General features: G+C 38.5%; 1 protein-coding gene across 3 annotated transcripts in view; it reads right to left on the bottom strand.

Moving 5' to 3' along the window:
• Window positions 1-24112, bottom strand: part of EFNA5 (ephrin A5) — a 295452-nt gene that overhangs the window by 46173 nt on the left and 225167 nt on the right. For all 3 annotated transcript variants that reach the window (XM_050794621.1, XM_050794619.1, XM_050794620.1), the window contains one exon: window positions 4509-4801. In XM_050794621.1, coding sequence (XP_050650578.1) covers window positions 4509-4801 — 293 coding nt within the window. The remainder of the gene's footprint in view (window positions 1-4508; window positions 4802-24112) is intronic.

Below are 24112 nucleotides of genomic sequence, written 5' to 3'. Positions count from 1 at the left end.
GGGTGGTAGCAGAGGAAGTCAGAGGCCGAGGGAATCAGGGAAAGTTCAGCCATGGAGGACCTTGCTGGCCAGGTTAGAGACTGTGGACTTTGGTCTGGGTGAGACAGGAAGTCACTGGAGAGCTCTGACTGAGCAATGCCATGAGTCGGGAAAATAGGAGCCTGCTGCACTGGTAGAGACCACAGACAATGGTGTCTTGGACAGAGAAGCTGGGAGAGAACTAGTTCAATAACCCTAATACGCCTCTCCACTCTGCATTTTCCCTAAAAATGTACCTTTAACTCTGATTTACTGAATACCTACTAAGCAAGGTATTGACCTGGACCACTGTACAGACATTATCTTTTACCCTAATGCTGCAGACCCTCAGATAAAATGTAATAAAATTAGGATATTAAAGCTCCAAGAATTTCTGAAGTCGATTATAATTACATTATTTTATAGATGGAGAGTTCAAACTCCAGAGAGATGAAATGATTTGCTCAAGATCATACAGCTAGTTAGGTCAAGAAAAGGACCTGGGACTCAGTTTTCTTTACTTTATAAAAGCATATATTCGAATCAGTGTTTTATGGAATTACAAAAATAACTTATTTCAAGGATTTCCCTTTTCCCATTCTGATGTAAAAATAACAGCAAAACTTCTCTCAAACATGTTCTCATTAGGTTAATATTTAAGAGTATCATTTCTAAAGTGAGTATTTTTTAAGTTTCTAAAAGGAGTATTTAAAAAAAACCAAAAAACAAAAACAGGGTTTTGCTATGTTGCCCAGGCTGGTCTCAATTTCTTGGCTCAAACAATCCTCCTACCTCAGCCTCCCAAACAGCTGGGACTACAGGCATGTGCTACCATATCCAGCTAAAATGTGAATTTTTGAATTTTTTAAAAATTACTGTTTCCTTTAGGAAGTCTATATAAACAACTATTGCCTTAATCAATTGGCAGTTCTGCAAATCTATCATTGATATAAATACCACCAACTTTCTGTAATTACTTTAGTATGCCAATCTCTTACCAAAATAACTCCTGTAGATTAAAAACAGCATTTATCAGATTCAGAGATAGCCCCAGTCTACCTTAGCAATAATCAGCAATTATAACAACTTAATATACTATCTGTTCCCAAGGAAAGGAGAATATAGCATAGAGTTATTCTTGGGAGTTAAAATAAAGGGACTAGAACTGCAAAGGATGTTTTATTTTTAAAGTAAATTGGAAGCTTCGTTTAGGATATTTTCAACTACCACATTTTCTTAATTTTATAAAACTCAGAGACATTAAGAAAGAAAGAAATCTGGTTGAGGATAAGGCAAATGTTGATAAGAATCCTCTGACTTGTGTCCTCGCTAAGTAACGAGGTGAATAGCTTGTTATGAAATCCTTTTCTCCCCTTCCTCCAAATCTGTGTTTGTATCTCAATTTTGGCACTCCACAGTTTCCACTATACTTAAGTCTTAAGTCTACTCCTAGTACCATAAAGCAGGATGTTAGCTTTCTTTTTTCTTTCCATTTTATTTTTTATTTTTGAGACGGAGTCTCACTCTGTCGCCCAGGCTAAAGTGCAGTGGCTCAATCTCGCTCACTGCAACCTCTGCCACCCTGGTTCTAACGATTCTCCTGGCTCAGCCTCCCAAGTAGCTGGGATTACAGGCTCCTGCCACCGTGCCCAGCTAATTTTTGTATTTTTTTTTTTTTTTTTTTTTTAGTAGAGATGAGGTTTCACCAGATTGGCTGGGCTGCTCTTGAACTCTTGACCTCGTGATCTACCCACCTGGGCCTCCCAAAGTGCTGGGATTACAGGTGTGAGCCACCATGCCCAGCCAGCTTTCTTTTTTCTAGGAAAAGTTAGAAGAGATTTTAAGGCTATGAGGAGCTAAGATGTACTCCTGTCCTAGCAAGAACATTCTGTGAAATTGACTGGTGGGCAGTGAAGCTTGTTCCTGAGATCAGCAATAGAGTTTCTTGTAACGTAGTAAGTGTGAAAATAGCTATTTCCCAATCATCTTGTTCATTCCACACACATTAGGGAAGAGGAAAATTCAACTGAGGGCCAATTCTCCCCTAAGAATCCTTTAGTTTAATTATGACCACAGTACATTAAATGTCTGTAAGACAACCATGTTAGCTCTGCTGCTCCTGACTGCAGTGGTGGAAGAGAGGAAACCCTTTCATTGCTAAAAAGACAGGGAAGGATGCCTTTTTGGGTAGAAAACATGGCTGCAAATTCAATTTAACTGAACACCAGGCCACTGTGCTTCTTGTAAATGAACATCTTTTTGCTGCTAATTTTGTGCTATTTTACCTTTCATTAAAAAAAGTAATTCAAGTTAAACTCAGCTGAACAGCAAAAAGCTCTTCATATTTTGAAGCATTTTGGAACAATTACTTTGACGGAAGCCCTTGACAGTTAAATGACTCCGTTAAATGAATGTTATAGAAGTCACATAATGATTTTTAGTGAAATATTGAATTTAACCACAAATGAGGAAAAACCAGTCATAAGCGCTATGGCTATATTTGAATAACATCTTGCTTATGAAGCTGAATGAATTCTATAATTTTTAATAATCAGGCAATCAACTAGTTAGCTGGTGGGTATGTTTCCCATCTTGGTGCTCTCTATTCATTTTTTATTTTTGCTTTTATTGTTGTTTTTTTAATCTGAGAAGCCATTAAGAAAATTTCAAAACTAGCAAGAATTTTCTCTTAAATTGGTACAGTATTTTACAGTTAGACAATTAATGAGTTGCTGTCCCACAAGTGAAGTCCTCCTCTTTCCTTTTTCTCATTTGCTGAATGAGATTCTTTCACAAAGTAAAAAAGCAACAAAAGTCAAGAACATGCTGCCTGAGAAGTGTGAATTCAGTGTATGCCAGTGCTTCCTGCATCTGTGGGACTCAATATTCCTTTTCTTATTTTATGGATCAAATGTGAGATAGTATCAAGGCTTTTTGCATGTTTTCTCATGACTAATAACTGAAATATGTACTGAAATAATAAAACTGGTACTGTTCAATTTCCTTTTTAAATTCAATTCCAATATAAGTGAGAGTTATTTTGATGGTGAAATCTGACTTATAAAATTCTGTTTTCTGGAGAAGGAGAGGAGCTAGAAATCCCTGTAGACTCAAACCGTGTGAGTTGTGAGTGGGTAGGGACATTTGGACTGAAAAAATGAGTCAGAAAAAAAGAATGTTCTTGTTTGTCTGGCAAGCTGGGGTGAAAGTCGATGCTAAACATACTGAGTGGTATAACTTGGATCTCTACCCACTGCGTGCGGTTGCATTTCCTGATTCTTCCAAGCAGGTGAGGCACAACTGTCTCCATGTTCTCACTACTCCCTGCATTTATCTTCATCATCAGCAACTGTCGATTTATACTTTAATTGCCTATTTACATGTCTGCTCCCCAGTAAAAGGTCACTCCCTAAGAACAGGGAATATCTTTTCATCTTGCATCCCCCAACATTTCTCAGTTCAGATTAAGCTGTCCAATAAATGTATTTTTTAACTAGTAAACTTTTAACCTCTTTGGTTGACAGTGAAAATACATGGAAAAGGCCAGATAGTTTAAATATAAATACTAAAGTCCAGATACACAACAAGCTGCTTAAAGTAGCTATTACCTATAATCTTGCTACTCAAAGCGTGGTCCACAGTTCAGTAGCAGCAGCAGCATCTGGGAGCTTCATACATCCAGAATTTCAGGCCCTGCCTTAGACCTTCTGAGTCAGAATGCATTACAAGATCCCCAGATAACGCTATGCACAGTGAAGTTTGAGAAGCATTTACCTATAACATATGATAGCAGGATGTCTGAAGAAGTGATGGGTACATAATGGAGAAGAAATAAGGTCAGGGATTCTGATTAATACAGAAGTCTACTGAGAAAGTTTTAGAGCTCCCAGGACAGAGTCACTCAATGCTCACAGGTGGGAAACTCGCTCCTACCAGTTCCCTTGGAACCCCTTCTAGACACTTCTTCACAACTCTTTCCTGTTTAAAGACAGAGCTGCTCTTAAAAATGATCTTTTCTCCTTGGTCCAAAGAGAGCATTTATCGTCAGCATGCTGACATTTCCAGGAGTTTTGGCTTCCTCCACTGAAAATGTGGATGATCGAAAGGATATTGCTGACACCTGAATAAGAAATCCAATGACTCCAAGCTATGTAAATTTAATTATTTCCTTTAATTTTTTTTCAGGAGTCTTTTTTCTTTTCCTGAGCTTTGGAGAAGTCCTGGCAATTTTCATTTAAAAGAAATACAAGTCAGCAGTGGTTCACTGAACAGGCTGACACGTAATTTCATAGGGGGAGAGGCGCTCTGTCTTTAATCTAATTTGTGCTCTCAATTCCCAGCTAATGTATCTAGGGATCCTGATGTATGCATTTACAAGGAGACATCTGTAATGCAGAGTCCAGCTCTCTGCAATTCTCTGAAACATGGGTAAAAAATTAGTCTGGGCTCTTGCAGCTGCCCTACAACACGATAAATCTCTATATACTCACAGATGTAGAAATATTCTCGGCCTGGCCTGAATTCAAATCCTAGAGAAAAGGGAGTGAAGAGCTGGAATTTTTCAGAGAACTTCAGCGGTCCATTTGGAGAGTGAGGCCGGTTACATTCCCATCTCTTGAACCCTTTGGAAGTGTGGTCGCAGGCACTGTAGCCATCAAAGTTCACCATGTAGAGGACATAGCGCTCAGTCTTATCTTCTGGGACGGAGTCCTCATAGTGAGGGCAGAAAACGTCCAGGTAGTCATTGATACAGACATCAATGTGGTAGTCACCCCTCTGGAATCTGTTAGAAAAAGAAAAAACATGTGATAATTCATAGAGAAGGGGCTTTCTGCTTGGAATCAGTGGTTAAGCTATTCAATAATTCTGGAGCTAAAGCATCTAGTATAGTAAGTTGTTACTGAATGCCACTATGATTTGGGGCATGGTTTGAAATGCTGCAGTTCCCAATCCAAGCCACAAAAAGCCATTTTACAGAAGGATCCCATTATATTTGTTTCAAAATATCCTACAAACTAAGTGCTTTGCTTTCATTTTAAATATTATATTAAATATCACTCTTTCAAACTGTGGAACTCTATAGAGGTACTAATGTGCTGTTTTCCATGTTTCATTATTAAAAATCATATATTAAAACAAAGTTCTTCTATTTTTATAATAGTGTTTCACTTAACTATTTTTGAATAAATGAATGAGGAAATTAAAGAACAAATAAATGACTGAATTGTTTTTTGTTATAGTTGAGGCCATTTTCCACTTTCTATGCAAATGAGAATTAGAGCCATAAAATTGGGAGAATTCGAATCACAACATTTTACAGTTAGAAAGAAAATTCCTAAAACACTTCCATTTTAGAGAAAAATAAAAAGACATAAAGATGAAGCAGTGAGTGATGGAGCGAAACCTAGTGTGGAGACTTCGGATCCCAGTTCAGTGCTTTTCTTAGATCTGCTACGTCAGAAACTTATTTTAGTGCATCTCGCTTTCGATGCAGCATCTTTTCCATATTGAGACAACAACTCATCTAAATCAAATGACTTTTCCTCTCATTTCTTTTAATTCTACAGGTCATGTTCTAGAGCTGGGCTGGTGAGTAATGAAAAGTAACAAGGCCATTGAAAATAGCCAAAGCCATGGCAAATTCATCCTAGTTAAAAATGTACACATGTGAATACACACCCTCCCCACCACAAACACCACACTATCTGCTTCAATTCTCATCTCACAAAAGTCTTGCTTATCTGCTTTAACTAATGTGTCTTTCCCCAGCAGTTGAACAGTATTTCCCAAAACACAGCGATGTGTGAAACAGGAGCTGTTATGCATACAACTTTCTTAGTCTAAAATCATGGTGGAAAAGCCTACAAAACTCCTTTGTTTTTAGCTGGTGAGGAAATTCTTCTCTGAGCCCTTAGAAGTTTCATCATAAAACTGTTACTGCTGAAAAGCAATGCTCATAAAGCCATATAATCTCTGAGCTGGACAGTCTGAGCGTGAACACTTCCCAGTGGCAGTGAGACAGTCTATTCCATTTTTGGACATCTCTAAATGTTGGAAAGTTTCTTCTTATATTCAGCATAAATCCGCTTCTGTGTAATTTCTACCCAATGGTCCTACTTCTGCTGCCTGGAATTACAAAGAACAAATCAAATTCCTCTTCTGCAAGGGAGTCCATAAAACATTTGAAGATGTCAGCTATATCTCTCTGTATCTTCCTTTCTGCAGACATTTGAAAATCTTGATTCCTTTGGTTCTTTCTAGTATAGTTCCCAGGCTCCTCATCATTCTAGATTCTTGCCCTTTCTCATAGCCTCCAGTTTCCCAGTATATTCCCTATAAAATGCTGCACCCGAACATTGACATAAAAACGACCTCTCACAGCTTTGACCAAAGTCCACCCCAGGATAAATATACCACCTTCTAGCCGGGTACAGTGGCTCACCCCTGTAATCCCAGCACTTTGGGAGGCCGAGGCAGGCAGATCACTTGAGTCCAGGAGTTTGAGACCAGCCTGGCCAACACGGCGAAACACTGTCTCTACTCAAAATACAAAAAATATTACCCAGGCATGGTGGCACATGCCTGTAATCCCAGCTACTTGGAAGGCTGAGGCACAAGAATCGCACAAACCTGGAAGGCGGAGGTTGCAGTGAGCTGAGATCACACCACTGCACTCCAGCCTGGGTGACAGAGTAAGACTCAATCTCAAAAAAGAAAAAAGAAAGAAATATACCACCTTCACTCTGGATGCTAAATATTCATTGATAAGCCAAGATACTCTTCTGAGAGACAATATTGTGAAAAAGTGGTGACACCATTTGTTTTGACTGAGTAGACCTAGATTTAAGAACTGGATCTGCTGTTGGTTGAGTGAGAGATTCATAAATCATTCTGAGCCTCAGTTTCCTCATATGTAAGTTGGACTAATCATGAGAACCTGCCTTCCTGGCCTCCTGTGGCTGCTTCAAGCCTTAGATAAGGAAATGTATGGAAAGAACTGTGTAGATGTAAACCACTGTTACCATCATCAGGATATACCGAAGCATATGAAAATAAGTAAATAAAATACTGATTTAAAAATAATAGCAGTAAGAACATACAACAGAGATAAAAATAATATCTATATTTCCCCTTTTAAAAATTCAAAAGGAAAATCATATAGAAATGTTAAATTCTGTCCTTAAATGTCAAATGATCCATCGAAACTCCACTTGACCCTTGCTCTTGAAAAGCAGCATGCTGATTTACACAAGAGAAATAAGGAAAAATTCTCAGAATATTCACTTTTCAGCTAGAGGATCCCAAAATACATAACCATTTAAAAAAAAAAAATGAAAACACTCGGAAGTATTTATATTTGCAGTGATCACGGGTTTACTTTTTCTTCATTACTAGCAGACAACGATTTGTCAAGATGCAAGGAAAGTCTGTGTTGCTTTTAAAAGATTTTTGAACATCAAGGTAACATCACTGCCAAAGTACAGAGAAAAGACACTGCAAGGTTCAGATAAAAGGGTGCTGGGATATGAAGCATCAGCACTCAGAGTAGCCTGACAGTTTTGGATAACAGCCAGACAAGAACTGCAGCAGAAGGCAATGCCCAGATGCACTTTATATTATTATATTATTATTATAGATTTTAAAGAGATTCAAGGGGGAAGTTTTTTCTTTCCCTAAGTGTCACTCATTTTAGCTTCTACTAGCATTTGGCACTGCTCAAAGTGAAAGTAAAAATTAAAACTGCCATTGTCTGGACCCATTCTGCTACTCCTTTATTCTACAATTCCTTTATTCCACAACTGAAAACAAAAAAGGCAGTTTCTTGATGCCTAAAACTTTTCTCTCCTTTCCTAACTTTTATCCCTGTTAATGTGCTAAATTTTTACTAAAGCAAACTGTGAGGTTGAAGACACATTCTACTTTGTGTTGACCAGCTATCCCTTCTGGTGACATTTTATTTTGCATGGAGTGTTAAGTGAATTACTGTGGTACCTATTTTAAACATGCGATTGCCCCAGAAATTACTATTTCTTTTCTTTTCTTTTCTTTTTTTTTTTTTTTTTTTTGAGAGGAGTCTCGCTGTGTCACCAGGCTGGAGTGCAGTGGTGTGATCTCGGCTCACTGCAACCTCCACCTCCATAGTTCAAGCAATTCCCCTGCCTCAGCCTCTTGAGTAGGAGGGATATAGGCACGCGCCACCACACCCAGCTAATTTTTGTATTTTTAGTAGAGACAGGGTTTCACCATGTTGGCCAGAATGGCCTCGATCTCCTGACCTCGTGATCCGCCCAGCTCGGGCTCTCAAAGTGCTAGGATTACAGGTGTAAGCCACTGTGCCCGGCCACAATTACTATTTCTATCCTTTTAGCCATACAACAAAGAGAAGATGATGATTCACTATAGAATCAATGTATACTTTTGTTTCAGATCTTAAATTTGTATAGTTTACTAATGTAAATTTCAAAGGGTGGACAATATAAATATTTTTAAAATGACAAATTGGAACTGATAAAATGTATCTACATAACGTACTCAACTATAATCCAAAGAAAATTTAGGATCAGATATGCTAATGCTATTAGGTTGGTGCAAAAGTAATTGCAGTTTTTGCCTTAATATATCAAATCATGTTCTCTGGGTATAAAGTCGAATGGAAAAATTCTTTTCTGGCCATACTGTGAAGGAGCACACAAGTTGGCTAATATTAGAGTGCTTATTATGTTACATTCATTATCTCAACTTAATCTCTATTACAATGCCACAGAATAGCCACTATTATTACTACACCCATTTAAAGATGAGGAAATTCAGATTAAGAAGTCAAGCAACGTGCCCAATATTACACAAGTAGTAAAGAAAAAGGGAAGGCAGAATTCAAACCCAGTCTGACCTCAGAACCAAAGCTCTTCACTTTTCCATTTTGTGAGAGATTAAATTGCTAGAGCCAAGTCCTTAGGTCAGCTCTGTATTCCTCCAGAGGGACCCATTTTCATTCTTGATGAGGTTTCAGTTCTTTCCTTCATTCACTGATGCAACAAACATTTGCTGCATCCAGGATCTGCTATGTGCTTTACATATGTTATCGTATGAAATCCTCCAAACAACCCTATTGTGTAGTTTTAATTAGTTTCACTTTACCAATGAGGAGAGGACATTCAGAGAGGGCATTGTCCAACTTTTTATAGCTAATAAATAGCAGAGTTAGGATCTGAACTCAAGTCTTACATGGTTCTGAAGCATATTCTTGTCCTCCTAACCACAATGGTTCCAAAGCTTCACCAGCTATAGTAACGACCCTCTTAAGAGTTTGGGTTACCTTTATATTTACACTGATCTTCTAGCAGAGCACTGCAGCAAGGTGTCCCAGCCCTACTGTCTCCTCCACGAGGTTTGTCCCAAACTCCTAAACTGGAAAGCTGAGGGGTGTGTCAGCATTTAGAATACGCCTCAGATTGCAGGGTTAGCTCCTGACTCATCCTTTCACAGAATAACATGTCAGCAGCCATTCACATAAAGGGATCTTTTTTCCATCAGGAAACAGCTTTCATGAGCTCTAGCTCATATTAAAAGAGGAAACTGACATCTAGGAAGACTGATTCTGCATGCCAATATTTACAAATGCCATGGGTAACACAGCCATTGCTTTAACACATTTGTAAATTTCTTGGAAATTTTCTTGTAAATGTCTTCTCTTTGTGTCTTATTCTTAATTCCATCCATTGTATCAGCAGTTCTATACCTCTCTCTGAGATCACCACATAATTTTAACTATAAGAATATCTGGCTCTATACCAAGCCAGCAATAATTACAATACAATCTCTACTAAATTATCACAGTGCTTCACAATGTAAAAGCACGCTCGGTTACCATACTTAGAAAAGCAATTGTGTTTGAGTAAAACAATTACTGGGCTGCCTGTTTTCACAGTGCAAAAGTCTCAAGAGTCAAGAAACATCTCATATGCACAAAAAGATGGTCCCTGCTCCCCACCAGACTGCATGGCCACTTAGGTCAATGTTCTTTGAAAATAAATAGTTGACCCTTGAGCAACACGGGTTTGAACTGCATGGATCCACTTACATGTGGACTTGCTTCTACCTGTGCCACCCCTGAGACAGCAAGACCAATCCCTCTTCATCCTCAGTCTACTCAATGTGAAGACAAGGATGAAGACCTTTAGGATGATCTACTTCCACTTAAAAAGACTAAATATATTTTCTCTTCCTTATGATTTTATTAATAACATTTTCTTTTCTCTAGCTTACTTGATTATAAGAATACAGTATATAATATATTTAACATATAAAATATGTGTTAATTGACTGTTATATTAATGGCAAGGCTTCCAAGCAAACGTAGGCTATTAGTAGCTAAGGTTTTCAGGAGTCAAAAGTTATACGTGGATTTTCAACTACATACAGGGTCAGTGACCTTAACCTCCCACATTGTTCAAGGATAAACGTCATATTATATGTACTCTATTATGGCAAGAATACATTGTACACATTTATCAAAATTTGGCAGTAGACTGGTTCAGAATCAATGTCATATATATTATGAAAGTGTAATTTTAGTTAATTTAGAAAAATAAAATTCAGCATGGCAACTAGTCCTTTGCAATCATCTCAAATGCCAAAAATGAATTATGTACTTTACGGTAGTTCTTGATGAACCAGAGGACACCTGGAGCATTGGATAAAAAGCACATTTCCAGGGCTATTGACAGCAAAAGTAACAACTGAAGCTGGGATTAGAGCTGAAAAGTGTGCTTCTGGAAAGTGTGTTTGTTTCTCAGTGTTTACCTATGACATTCCATTGTATGCTGAATAAATTTTAATTTTCAATTTAAAGCCACTGTTAATATCTCTCCCTTGCTGAGCATGGTGGCTGATACCTACAATCCTAGGACTTTGGGAAGCTGAAGTGGGAGGATCACTTGAGCCCAGGAGCTTGAGACCAGCCTGGGCAATACAGTGAGACTCCATCTCCATAAAACATTTTTTTTTTTTAAATTAGCCAGGCATAGTGGTGTGTGCTTGTAGTCCCAGCTACTCAGGAGGTTGAGGCAGGAGGATCACATGAGCCTCAGAGGCAGAGGTTGTAGTGAACCGAGATTGTGCCACTGCACTCCAGCCTGGGCAACAGAGCAAGACCTTGTCTCAAAAAAAGAAAAAATAATTGCTCCCTGTACTGAACCTGTCTGCAAGAAGTAAGTCATGACTTGAGTCTCAGAATTCAGATGAAATAAAGACAAGAGAAGTGAGGTAACAGTTGATAACTACCTTTTCATTTAGATCTCACCAGTGTGCCCTCAACTTTCTACTGAGTGAGGAAGCAAAGCACTGTTTGATGACATTAGGTAGCCTAAGCCATAAGAGCTTTGTCCTCCAAAGTACTTCATTTTCAAACCTGGGTGACTGCAAAAGGTACATCTACTACTTAAATAGTCTAGGTCCTTTACTAGTCTCAAGTGTAAGTTCTCAATGTACTCTGACCCTGTCTCTTGGTTCCTCTTTACTAAGGTAAGTAGATATCACCTCACCTTTCTTCCTTATGATTTTCATGGTGCTGACCTGATTTCCTCCTCAACACCACACTCTAGTATTGTGGATATTGACAGCTGGAGAGGCCACATTGAAAGGACACTCAGGCAGGGCCCTGGGCTTCAGGCTGCAGAGGAGCAGCACCATAATCCTCCTTCTCTGAGTTCATCTTTAGCCACTTTGCCCTGCAGTATTCCCCCTTTTATTCCATCCTCATTTGCTAAAGCCAAAATGCATTTCATTTTAGTAGCTGGAAAAGGAAGGGTAGTGCATATTTAAAATGTTCTAAATTGGCCTTTAGCATATGTTGCTGGCACAGCAGAGAGCCTGCTTCCAGGGAAATACGTACGGAGGTATTTTATCAAGCAGCTCCTGAGTGAAGTTTCTTCACTCCATAAATATAGAAACAGCATTACTGAAAGGAGACAGTGTTATTAGAGGTTAGGAAGCTGTGAGATACTTTCATCCCCCTTCACATTATGTTTTAAAGAATTCAATAATGAAAATGTTATTTCTCATGAACTGGATAGTTGATTATTACATTTTAAATGTATTTTAATCTGTCAAAGAGGTGATTGTTTTAATATTCCTACTTGAACAGAAATCCAATGTCACTTCTTTAATTACAAGGCAACCTAATGTATTACATTCTGAAATTGAAATGTAAAAGAAGGATATGATTTATGGTCAAAGATTAAGCAAATTTATCAGCTTAGGGTTCCTCCAAAATTTTAAACTAATTCTAGAGTGAATGTATCTTGGGAGCACTGTCTTCAAATTCTACTATTACCGATTTAAAGGCTAATTTCAGAATAAGATGTCTGTTTTTAACTAGTATAATTTTTCATTTGTCCCAAAAGGGGCTAATGGGTCCTGCAACAGATATGGGTTTGGTTTATAAATATGTTTTTGTGAGGAGATGGGCAGGACAGCAGTCTCTGTTGTATAACATGCTGCTTCTTGCCTCCTTCTGTTATTCCTTTCAGCACAGAATGCAAGCCTTATGGCTTTCCTATTCTAAATCTGAAGATGCTCTTTTTTTTTTTTTTTGCTTTTCTGCAGAGGTTAAAGCATGGAATACAAACAGCAAATCAAACTCAGGATAGATAAATACTACCAGTATCACTGAGGGCTGAACAAATATTTGTTTTGTTAATTTTCAATTTCTCTTCTCTCTCATGGACTGAAACATGTCTGTCTTTCAGATGTATTGGTAATCAGCCTCCATGTTCAGCTCTGAGACAATAGGAGTCATGGATAGTTTCACTGTTACCACACCAGGTGTAAAGGCTGAATGAGATATTATATGATGACCAAAACACATAATTTCAGACCAATCCAGCTCTTCCAGGCTTTAGAACATGCTAAAAACAATGAATATTCCTAGAGAAGTGAGGGTTTACAAGTTAAAAAAAAAAAATTCAAGGATAAATTTCAAAGATGTTTCCTACTTATTTTGCAGCAGAAATGCAGTATGCTACAATATATACTGACAAAATGTTCGGAACCTTGAGTTGGTGCTGTGTTTGTCCATTAATGAAAGTTCCAACAGAGCTCTTGTACATGCATGTTTTGATAATTACAAATTCTGCAGCATAAGAGTTTTACCTTGAGTTCAGTAACTGTTGATGATGATAAGAAGACATCATTTGCTTGGCCAAATATTTAGAATTCATCAGCAGTTTATTATACCACCCTGTCACTTTTTTTCTTGTATGTATGTGTGTGCACTTTAAAAGCAAAACATTTAAAAATCCCACAATACTAATTATATCAGATAGATGGATAAAACTCACATAGCTTTTGCCTGTTGCTTTTCTACTACAAGTCATGTCAATCTGAATGACTTTTTAAAACTGGTATCTCCCAGGAATTGCACCTGTTTCATATACAGGGCCCACAAAATGTTCTCTCCTCCAGTGTTTTAACTCATTTGGAGTTTGTTTTATTAACTTGATGGAGGAGCTTCAAAGGAAAGAAAGCATTAAATTGGCAGAGCCTAATCAAGACTTTCCCTCAGGAAGGGGCTGGAAGCTTTGGGTGACAGTCTAATTGCTTCTAAGCCCCCAAAGAGGCCTCGGGCATGGAGTAAGAGTGTGTCAACGTCTACAGGCCAAGGCAGCCAAAGCATTAACCAGGCAGAGTTCTAAAGACCTGACACATCACAGATCACTTCAAATGGTTTTCAAAAGGAGATTTTAAAGAAATAGTTAAGGTCTGGCAATCGGTATAGTCCTAACAGAGGTCACTCCCACAATGCAAAACAAGCTCTTCCTCCACTCTTGCTGGCTGGGAGCTTCCTATCAAAGCTGTACTTCAGGTCTTAAGCCAGTAGAGTTTTATATCCCCCACCCCCAACTTCAAGCACATGGAGCAGAACACCTGCCACATACACACAGACCCAGCAAAAGGACACACAGGAAACCATCAAATAGGCTATCTAGCCACTGTCCAAGGAGAACAGAATTAAACAAACTGATTCTGTTCAGGGGATGTGGGAGTCAATCAAATAAGCTACCTGTCAAACTGCTTACTTCCATGTAGCCCTTTTGTATCTTCCAGATACAAAAAAGAGAGTTACCTAGCAGAATTTCAGGCTATTCACAGTTTCAAAAATAATAATAATAACCAAAGGGTAATAGTAAATCTCCTTTTTATTGACCAACTCAAGGAGAGATTTTTGGAAAACAGTGATTTAATAGTTCTTAAGTACTTGGTGTGCAAAGAGTGAACTAAATATTTGTATTATGGGTTGATGATAACTTACTGGAATCATTACAATCTAAATCTGAAATTTAGCCCAGACTTTTAAAAAATTGAGATATCTGATAATTAATCTGTTAATTTATTAAGCAAACAAAAAACAATAAATCGGAAGAAAGAAAATACATGTGTTTTGTGACTTTCTTTTAAGTTTGATCTTCATCAGACAAGGGGAAGCATATATTTAGTAATGCTAGGGCATAATAATAATAATAATGTTTTCCTACAAAACTGTAGACAATAAAGCATAAAGCAGAAATTGTGGCTGTTTCTATGGAAATTGGCATGTGCAAGGTAATTACTTCTATTTGGCTGGTTAGGACCTTGTGAGCAGTTGGATACAAATCTGGGACTGCGAATGAGGCTAATACAAAGAAAAGAGCTCTGCAGTCATTAGAAACGAGGTGGTGGTCATAGTCATAAAAAGTACTGAATTCATCCGAAGTCAGTGTATAGATTTAGATGAAAACTGGGACTCTGCTGAATGCAAATTGCTGCAATTATTACTACACTATTTTTATATAGACTTTTTTTATGTATAGATCTCCTTGAAGATAGTGATGGTGTTTACTTGTCTCTGTATCCCCAACACTTAGCACAATGTTTGCACACAGTAGTGACTACATAGATGTTCGATGAAGAGGAATTGTAGCTGAAGGGTAGTGATGCTTAGAAACAGAAGAACTGTGTAAAACATCCAATAATCTCTTCCTGTGTTCTGGGTCCCGGTATAAAATTTTGAGAGAAGCTAAATATTATAAACAAAGGTCAAGATCAGGAAACAAAATAATGGCAGGCTGCAAAAAGGAAAATGATAATCAGGACTGTTGTTAAAGCAATGCTAGAAAATTATGCCTAGCCAAGTAGATAACTTAAGCACCTAAGGCAGAATGAAAGTTTCTCTCTTGTCATTAAGTCCTCTATTCAATTACCATTTATCGGGGTAATTAAACACTGGAAAGTGATGCCAGGCTAATTGTTAGATTATGATAATTACACGTCTTTGCTATGCTACAGCTGATCAAAATAAGATGTGGTCCCGTGCACTTAGCCAAAGCTGCTCTGTAATCGTCAGACTTTTGTACAGAGCTAGGACATTTATTACTAATTCATTACAAATCAGGCAGAGAAGCTTATTATTTGTAATGCTTCTACCCGCCCCCCACCCCCCACAGCCTCCTGAAACAAGACTCGCAAAAGGTTAAGCACAAACTTCTGCCTCTCATTGGCCCATTTCCATCCCAATTACACAGTTGAGCAGCATTAGGTGCCTCTATTTGAGAGGGTTCATCAGGCTGCTTCACAAACATCCTGCAACCGCCTATCACATTGGCAGAAACATCCAAGACTCCTTTTCAGCCCCTGCCAACCACTGTTTTGCTCTCAGTTGTGTCCCAGCAACCATGAGTTGGAAATACAGAGGCTCCTTTGGTTTTGGGGCTCCCTCCTGCTCAGGTCAGGCCTCAACCAGGCTGAGATACGCCCAGGGGTTTGCTCCAGTTAGCAGGAGTCATGGGGAATACAGACTGTTCTCCACCTATCTGACATCCACTCTCTGTTCTTCAAGCCAGGGTCAGGAGAGGAAACCAACGTTCTCAGGATCCCACCAAAGTCACCTCAAAGCTACCAAATAGACTCGAATCTTTGGAGAAAAAGACTAGAACCAATGCATTGTCCTTGGGCTTTACAAGGCCAGAGTCCCTGGCATATCTGGGGTTTAGAAATCTCCTTCCATCTCTGTACTAACTGCTCCAGGCCACTGTTGGAAGGTGGGAAGGCACACAGGTATTTTGTATTCTTCATTTGGCTTTATCCTGGGACTTTTGGGGTCCTCCCTGCAACCATCATCAGAATGTGTTAACATGAGCCACTGTGAGGTGGAGAAAGCATAAAGCATCAGGTTAAAAGTTTAGTAACTGCTAAAACATTTATGTCATGGTATGGCTCTCTATTTTGGGATATTTTTTTCTCATCATTTTAGCAGTGTTACAGACTGAATGTTTGTCTCCCCCACCCCAATTCATGTTTAAGCCCCAACCCTCAATGTGATTGCATTTGGAGACAGGTCTTTTTTGGAAGTAATTAAGGTTAAATGAGGTCACAAGGGTGGTGCCCTAATCCAACAGGTTTAGTGTCCTTATATGAATAGACAGCACAGAGCTCACTCTCCTTCTGCCATGTGAGGACTCAGTGAGAAGATGGCTTCCCCAAGAGAGCCCACACCAGAACCCAACTCCTGTTGGACCTTGCTCTGGGACTTCTAGCCTCCAGAACGGTGAGAAAATAAATGTCTGTTGTTAAAGCCACAGGGTCTATGGTAGGTTGTTATGGAAGTCTGAGTAGACTAATATGAGCAGTTTAACATTAAATTAGGGATGCAGTGGGGGACAGGGTGGTTTTGAATTACACTGCTCTCAGTGACTTCAGATATATGTAAACATCAATAAAAAACAGCTAAGTAAAAATGTCCAGAAAGGAAGGGAGCAAGGGGGAAGGAAGATAGCAGAGTTATGCCACTACCAGCACTTCTCATGATACCCTGCACATGGGAGAGACTAAATATCCACTTGCTGCTCTGACCAAATGCCTGCTCTGAGGCGAGAAGGCATGCTACTTTTCTAAATAAGCATAGTTTCACCTCTGAAATTAACTCATGGCACTACAAAAACGACTGTATTATCACCTGGCAACTGTGTTATCTCACTGTTTCAGCAAGGCTTTTGCCCAGAGATAGAATGAAGGGTGTTACAGAAAAGTCACATATTCCATTTTACCCTTCCTTGACCCTGGAAATTAAAACAGAATATGCCATCACCCTTCAACAATTGTACTAAGTGCATTCTAGGGGCAAAAGAAACCATGAGGTACTTTGTTAACACCAGAATACATGAAACTGTCATTTCATGCACACATTTATTGGTGGCCTGTGGTTTAGACTGGGGAGCTGGGGAACAAAGGTACTTCAGTTCATCACATAAAAATGGTTTTGCACTACTTAGTATTACTATTTCCTCCCCACACTCATTAAAAGGATATCCATTCATACAGCTGGATCCTCTATTTACTTTTATAGCCTGGACCACAGAAAGATATATGCAAGAATAATGCAATCATAAAAAATAAGAAACTAATTGCTCCATCCCAAGGAAACATAAGGGGGAGAAAGAAATAAACAATTCACCATTTATTTCTCAGAAATAAATCTAAGCACTTTAGAGGATTCTCAAGCACTACAATATTTCTACCTACTTAAATGCTTGCCTATCTCAATGACAGAGAATATAGTTGTTTTTCTTTTTCCACCTTTCATCTTAATAAACTCTTACTTTCAAAATGTCTACCTTGGAAAAGAACTATAGTTCAAAGCAAGTGCACATGATCTTCCTATTGAACTTGCAGAATTTTTGGTATTGCTAGAAGCTCTGAATGAGCCACTTGTGTCAACTGCAAGGTTTCAGAGGGAAGGTTAATGCCAAGACACAAAGAGAATGAAATAAGCAGATGATAATGGGCACTCCATGCCCATGACAACTCAGCACTGTGAGCTTTGAGAAGACAGGGTCGCAACTTACTTTCTTCAGTACTCAGTAGTGCAATCCCAGATCCCAAAGTTTCACGATGTACACATTAACATTTTATTGCTGCTCACACTGTTCAAGGCAGACAGAAAGAGAGGATGTGAGCTATTTTTGGTCACAAACTCAGTGTTGATGAGCTGGGTCAAAAAACAACACAGGACTTACAAAATCTATGGGAGATATTAAATGAGATTGGGACTAAGCACAGAATCTGTATGCAATGTAAGGGTAAATGTTACTCTAATACAGCGCATCAATTGATTTATTTACAGAATAGGGTAATTTTACTTGCTGATATTTTAATTCAACATCTGGGTATCTACCTTGCACACGTCAAATATTTACCAAAATCATACCCCATTTTGCATGCTAAAAAAAACTTGGATTTTTTTTTTCAGTTCTACAAATATAAAGTATTCCTTTCAACCCTCTCTCTGAGAAGTAAAGGCATAGGGCAAACAGGGATTTCACCTTGGCATATCTCAGATTTCTGGCTCAGGACACTCTGTATCTGAGAGAGATTCACAACAGCCAAAACCCACTCAAGAATGTTTTTAAATCCAGTCATTAGTTAAAAACCCTAAGTCATGGTCTCTAAAAGTACTGGTTACTATGGTTCTATAAACATGACTAGGGAAAATAACATGACATGTGCTGACCAGGTGAGCAGATCAGAAGAACAATCTACCAGACTAATACAAGAGTATACCCACTCTTGGTGCTGTTAAACCTGCCCTGAAGCATGCACTAATATTCAGGGCTGGAGCAAGGGAGGATAGTGTCCTATCTGCAGAAACACCTCTTCCTTCCTTGTGTAGGCAGTGAAACTCTGCTGGAATTGCGTTTCCCACCATATGACTGGGACATGATCTGAAGCTTACATATACTTCAATGTAGGGTTCTGAATCCTAAAAAGTTACAAATTATTTTAACTCACTAGAGGAAATGAAAATTAGGAGCTGTGGGAAGTGCCTATTGTTTTTTTGTTTCAGTTTAAATAGGAATTTCTGGCATAAAAGCTGAAGAAATATACTTACATATGCATAGCACTTTCTGATACAGCATTAAACTTAGTTTATTTTTTAAATAAAGGTGGTGTCTTCTGGATATAATATCTCTAAAGATGTCAGAGATGTTTACAAGTATATGGAAACATGAAATACTGCATTTCTTTGGCAATTAGGACATTTAAAAATTCGTATCACATATGAGAAAATTGAGTTGATTCTAATGATGAAAAAAACTTACTGGACAACTCAAAATTAGACATATCACTCCTGATTTTCTTTGAATCTATGAACTCCTCCCACATAAAACTTTTGATAAAGGTTTTGACTCAACAACAGCTACAACCATCTTAGTAGAGTTGAGAGCAACAAAATCCTAACTCACCACTGCTTGAAAACACCAGGTTATTTGCCTTCGTATTCTAGACCAATAACCTGGCTTTGTATCCTAGACACCACTGATGTTCACTAGTCTTAACCTACAGTAATTATATAAATATAAATAGCATGCATGACATCAGCTTGCAAAGAGATGACCTTTTTTTTTTCCCCCATTGATACTTGGGTCTTAATAATTTCATAAGAACCCTATTTCAGAGTCAAGACTAGAGAGAGATATACTAGTAAAATAAAGTTTGAGCCGTCATCTTATCCAGCTGTTTCCTTTTAGAATTCTTAACTATCTAGTTTCTTTTTTGAAAATATCCAGGGAGAGAATTTCATTCTAAAATAGTAGCTCTTTTCCAGGACCTACAGATGTCATTCAAAATTCAGTGCATAAAGAAATTCTCTTTTCAAGGGCATCCAGCTTTCCAGTGTAGTTCAGAGCAATCCCCTCAACCCTGGCCTATAAGAAGATTTGAGAGAAATGTATAGGAAATTTAGCTTATGTTTTCCTAGGAAAGTTGAGCTGATTGTATTATCGACTGTCTATTGCATTAGCAATTTCCAACTGAATTACAAACTGTTTCCCCGCATTATATTGCTATTGTTCAATATCATTTTCATTGCCCTAATGACAAAGCTATATAATATAACCATAAAGTACTGATTATAGTTAACCATAATGGAAGCGAGCTAAGGAAAGCTCTATTTTTAAAATAAGCAAACAAAAAGAAGAAATGCTGATACTCAGAAGACTTTTTTTTTTTCCCTCATTTTGGTTTACTGGATTGGGATCAAAACAACAGTGACAAATTAATTCTTCTTTCTCTTCGAACGATACAGAGGGTATTTCCCCCAAGATAGAATTTCTAGAAAATTTCCCAAGGAGCAAAAGCTCCCCAGGTACAAGAAACAAACAAACAAACAAACAAAAAAACTGTGAATTATATATGTCTTAAAAAGTGCCTACCTCACACCAGAGTATTCTCTTCATATCATGGAAGAAGATATCCAAATTTTCCCTGGGGTACAGGTTTCTCCCTGTCTGTAGATGAGCTCTTTGGAGAAGTACCATTATGAAACCATTAGGGTCATTGCTTATTGGCCTATATTAAATCGACCAGCAACACAAATGATTAGGATGCTGTACTGGGCAAGAGGCTGCCCAAATAAGATGGCAAATGCATAGCTGAGGTTTCTGCCTTTTAGTAAAGGCAATGAAGATGACTTGGCAGTTCCTTATATACCCAGCTCCTTTTCCATAGATAGAAGCAGTAAACAAAGAATTGAAAGGAACAGGCAAAAGATAAAATTCTTGGGTGTTGCTAATTATATGATGGCTATAAACTACAGTGCCAGGCACTTGCTGTCCTCTGACATGCATGCCATACCCATGATACCCCCTCAAGAACAGCATAATTAGAGTAAGGGGGAACAGAGTATCATTCCCCAAGCATTTCTTGAGTTGAACTGGAGACAGTTAATGAAACTACTGTACAGTGCTATAGTGGCAGATGATCTGTGACTCCCGTTGTCCTAGGCGCTTAAACATTCAACATCTGAAAAATTCTTCTTGCCATTTCTTCGGAAGATATGGTGTAAATGCCACACGTTCTTACTCATAAGTAGGAGTTGAACAATGAGAACACATGGACACAGGGAGGGGAACACTACACACTGGGGCCTGTCGGGGGTTGGGGGAAAAGGGGAGGGACAGCATTAGGACAAATACCTAATACATGCAGGGCTTAAAATCTAGATGTCGGGTTGATAGGTGGGGCAAACTACCATGGCACATGCCTATGTAACAAACCTGCACGTTCAGCACATGTATCCCAGAACTTAAAGCAAAATATAATAAAATAAATTTTAAAAAGATATGGTGTAAATGTAAAGTACACTGGAAATGCCGGCATGTCAAGATCAGAGACTAGCTCCTCCAAGACAAACTCCGGTAATGGAACAATCCTTCCTCTAGAGATCTTTGGTGAGTATTCACGTATCTCTGAGGAACATGGATGATAACATCATCCATGTGGACACAACATGCTGAGTGCTACATACTATATTTGATGCATTGATCTGATGTCAGTGGCTCAGAACAGTTTCCTCAATGCTCAATTTACTTGCATTTTCTCATTTCTGCACCCCTGAAAAAAACTAAATCAGGGTGGTATCTGTTAGACCTCTTTCAATAGTGTGTATTGCTTGAAGGATGAAAGAGAACATGCATTTATCTTTTCCTATTAGAGTGCTAATTTATGCAAGTTCATTTGCCTTTTGCGTCTATTGATTGGATTCTTGTTGTCTCATCCCCTGTACTCCATTAGAATCCTCGCTGACTTAACAATAATGCAAAGGCAGAGAAAATTTGTACAGATTTTTACATGCTCTTGCATCTATAGCCTATTTAAAAGTTTGCATAAGCAAGACAGTGTAAGTAGAAATTATGGGCAACATGAAAAAGTATTTCACATCATTGCATCAGAAAGAAAATCTCAGAGAAGATGAGAATACTTAATGGTTGAACTTCTCTTTTCAATTTTAAATAGTCATGGCTGAACATTTGAAAAGAATCTTGTGCTTCAGGCATGCCGAAATTAAAATAGAAGCGCAATTTGAGATTACAGTTTATAAAACCACTAAGCACAGCTGCTACATGCAGGACAGGAATGGTCCTCCTTTTCCAAATCCATTTGTGTAAGTCAAACTTAGAAGTAAAATTTTCTTTACTATGAAAACTGGCAAAAGGACACAGACCTAGGAGAATAATTTTCCGACATGGTTTCTTACTTATTTGCTCCCAGACTCAAAGAATGCTTGATTTCCTGCTTCATTGGGAATATATATAGATATTAATTAGTTTAAATGCTTACTGTTTATGAGGTCAAGCAAACAAATCTGATTTTAGCTTCAGGAATAATGATAAAATAACTTATTTAAATATTAAGTGACATAAAAGCTGTTAATCATTGGACAGGAATATAAAGAATGCCATTTAAAAAAATTTTTTTTGGAGATAGAGTCTCACTCTGTCAACCAGGCTGCAGTGCAGTGCTGTGATTTCGGCTCACTGCAACCTCTACCTCCTGAGTTCAAGTGATTTTTGTGCCTCAGCCTCCCAAGTAGCTGGGATTACAGGCACCTACCATCACACTCGGCTAATTTTTGTATTTTTAGTAGACACAGGGTTTTACCATGTTAGCCAGGTTGGTCTCAAACTCCTGACCACAAGTGATCTGCCTGGCTGGGCCTCCCAAAGTGCTGGAATTACAGGCATGAGCCACCACACCTAGCCTCAAAGATTGTCATTTGAGATATAACTTTAAACCCCAAAGAGTATTTTAATCCACTTTGTACAGAGCACACATGTGCTCTATTGAAGGGTGGATAACTATTCCTTCTGGTTTTCACTTGACTAACATATCTGTGTCCAAAAAGGAAGAGGAAAAATGTAAAAGTCCACTGAGAATCTGTTCTCATCCTCCAGGTGATTACTGGCCTCAGAGATTTGACAATGGAGAAATCGCAAGATGCTCACGAGTCCACGAAAAGGGAGGCTTCTCAGCTTATTGAGAATTCTAGAGTTGTTCAGGCAGGGATGTTCGACAGAGGCAGAGGGACACCTAGCAGGTGTGGAGTTCAGCCACCCAGACCTCTCTAAGGATGGCTGCAAATAGCACAAGATGGCCATGAACACTAATAGGCGTCCTCTGAACCACTTGGAAGGTGTCACTAATAAAAAGTGGAAATCAAAATGGAAAGAAAATTTCACCTCTAATCCTTCTTGTGGCACCTGGCTTTTTCAGCACGTATGGTACATAAAGTTTGCTAATGTCTGGTGGTTATCAAGTAAATCAGAGTTGATTAGAGATGTTTCAACTTTATCTTCATTTTTCAGACTTTATAGACATCCATCTGATAACTGAGAATAAACAACTACCTTATTGGTTGTGGCAGGCAGTGCAGGAAAGAGGTTAAGAGAAAGAAATACACAGTTGTCTGGCTATCTTCGAATCTGGGCTCTGCTGCTACTCACTGTGTAACCTTGGCACATTCCATGACCTCTCCACATCTCAGATTCCTCACCTGTAACATCAGAACATAACACCTCACTCCTAGGACATGTTCGGATTAAATGTATAAACTAAATGAACAAATAAATGAGGACTAAAAGTACAGTGCTTAGTAGAGTGCCTGACAAATGGTAAGTGCTCAGTATGTATTAAAACTAAGAGGAATATATTCAATTATATTATTTATGGAACTAAAAAGGGTATTTTTTTAACCACTAAAAGAAATTTTAATTATTTGAAAAGCATCTTGAGAATCTCAAAGATCCTGCAAAATAAAACTTTCAACAGTCATTATAACATATCTTGAGTAGGTAGAGTGTAATTTTTGTTTATGAAGTAAGGAAATGTGATTTCTAAAACTTTAGACAGGCAGGACATGGTGGCTTACACCTGTAATCCAAGCACTTTGGGAGGCCGAGGTGGGCAGATTACAAGGTCAGGAGATCGAGACCATCCTGGCTAATATGGTGAAACCCCATCTCTACTAAAAATACACAAAATTAGCCGGGCATGGTGGCGCACGTCCTGTAGTCCCAGCTACTCAGGAGGCTGAGGCAGGAGAATCGCTTGAACCCTGGAGGCAGAGGTTGCAGTGAGCCAAGATCACACCACTGCACTCCAGCCTAGGTGACAAAAAACTTTAGAAATTAAAAACTTAAAAAAAAAAAAAACCTTCAGAAAATGGGGAAAAAGACACTGACTTTCTCAAGGGGACTGTCTATGCACTCACAAAGAAATCTTG

Source organism: Macaca thibetana, chromosome 6 (assembly GCF_024542745.1).
Source record: "Macaca thibetana thibetana isolate TM-01 chromosome 6, ASM2454274v1, whole genome shotgun sequence".
Lineage (NCBI taxonomy): Eukaryota > Metazoa > Chordata > Mammalia > Primates > Cercopithecidae > Macaca > Macaca thibetana.
The sequence above is the reverse complement of the archived record's forward strand: the minus strand, read 5'-3'. Positions and strand labels throughout refer to the sequence as shown.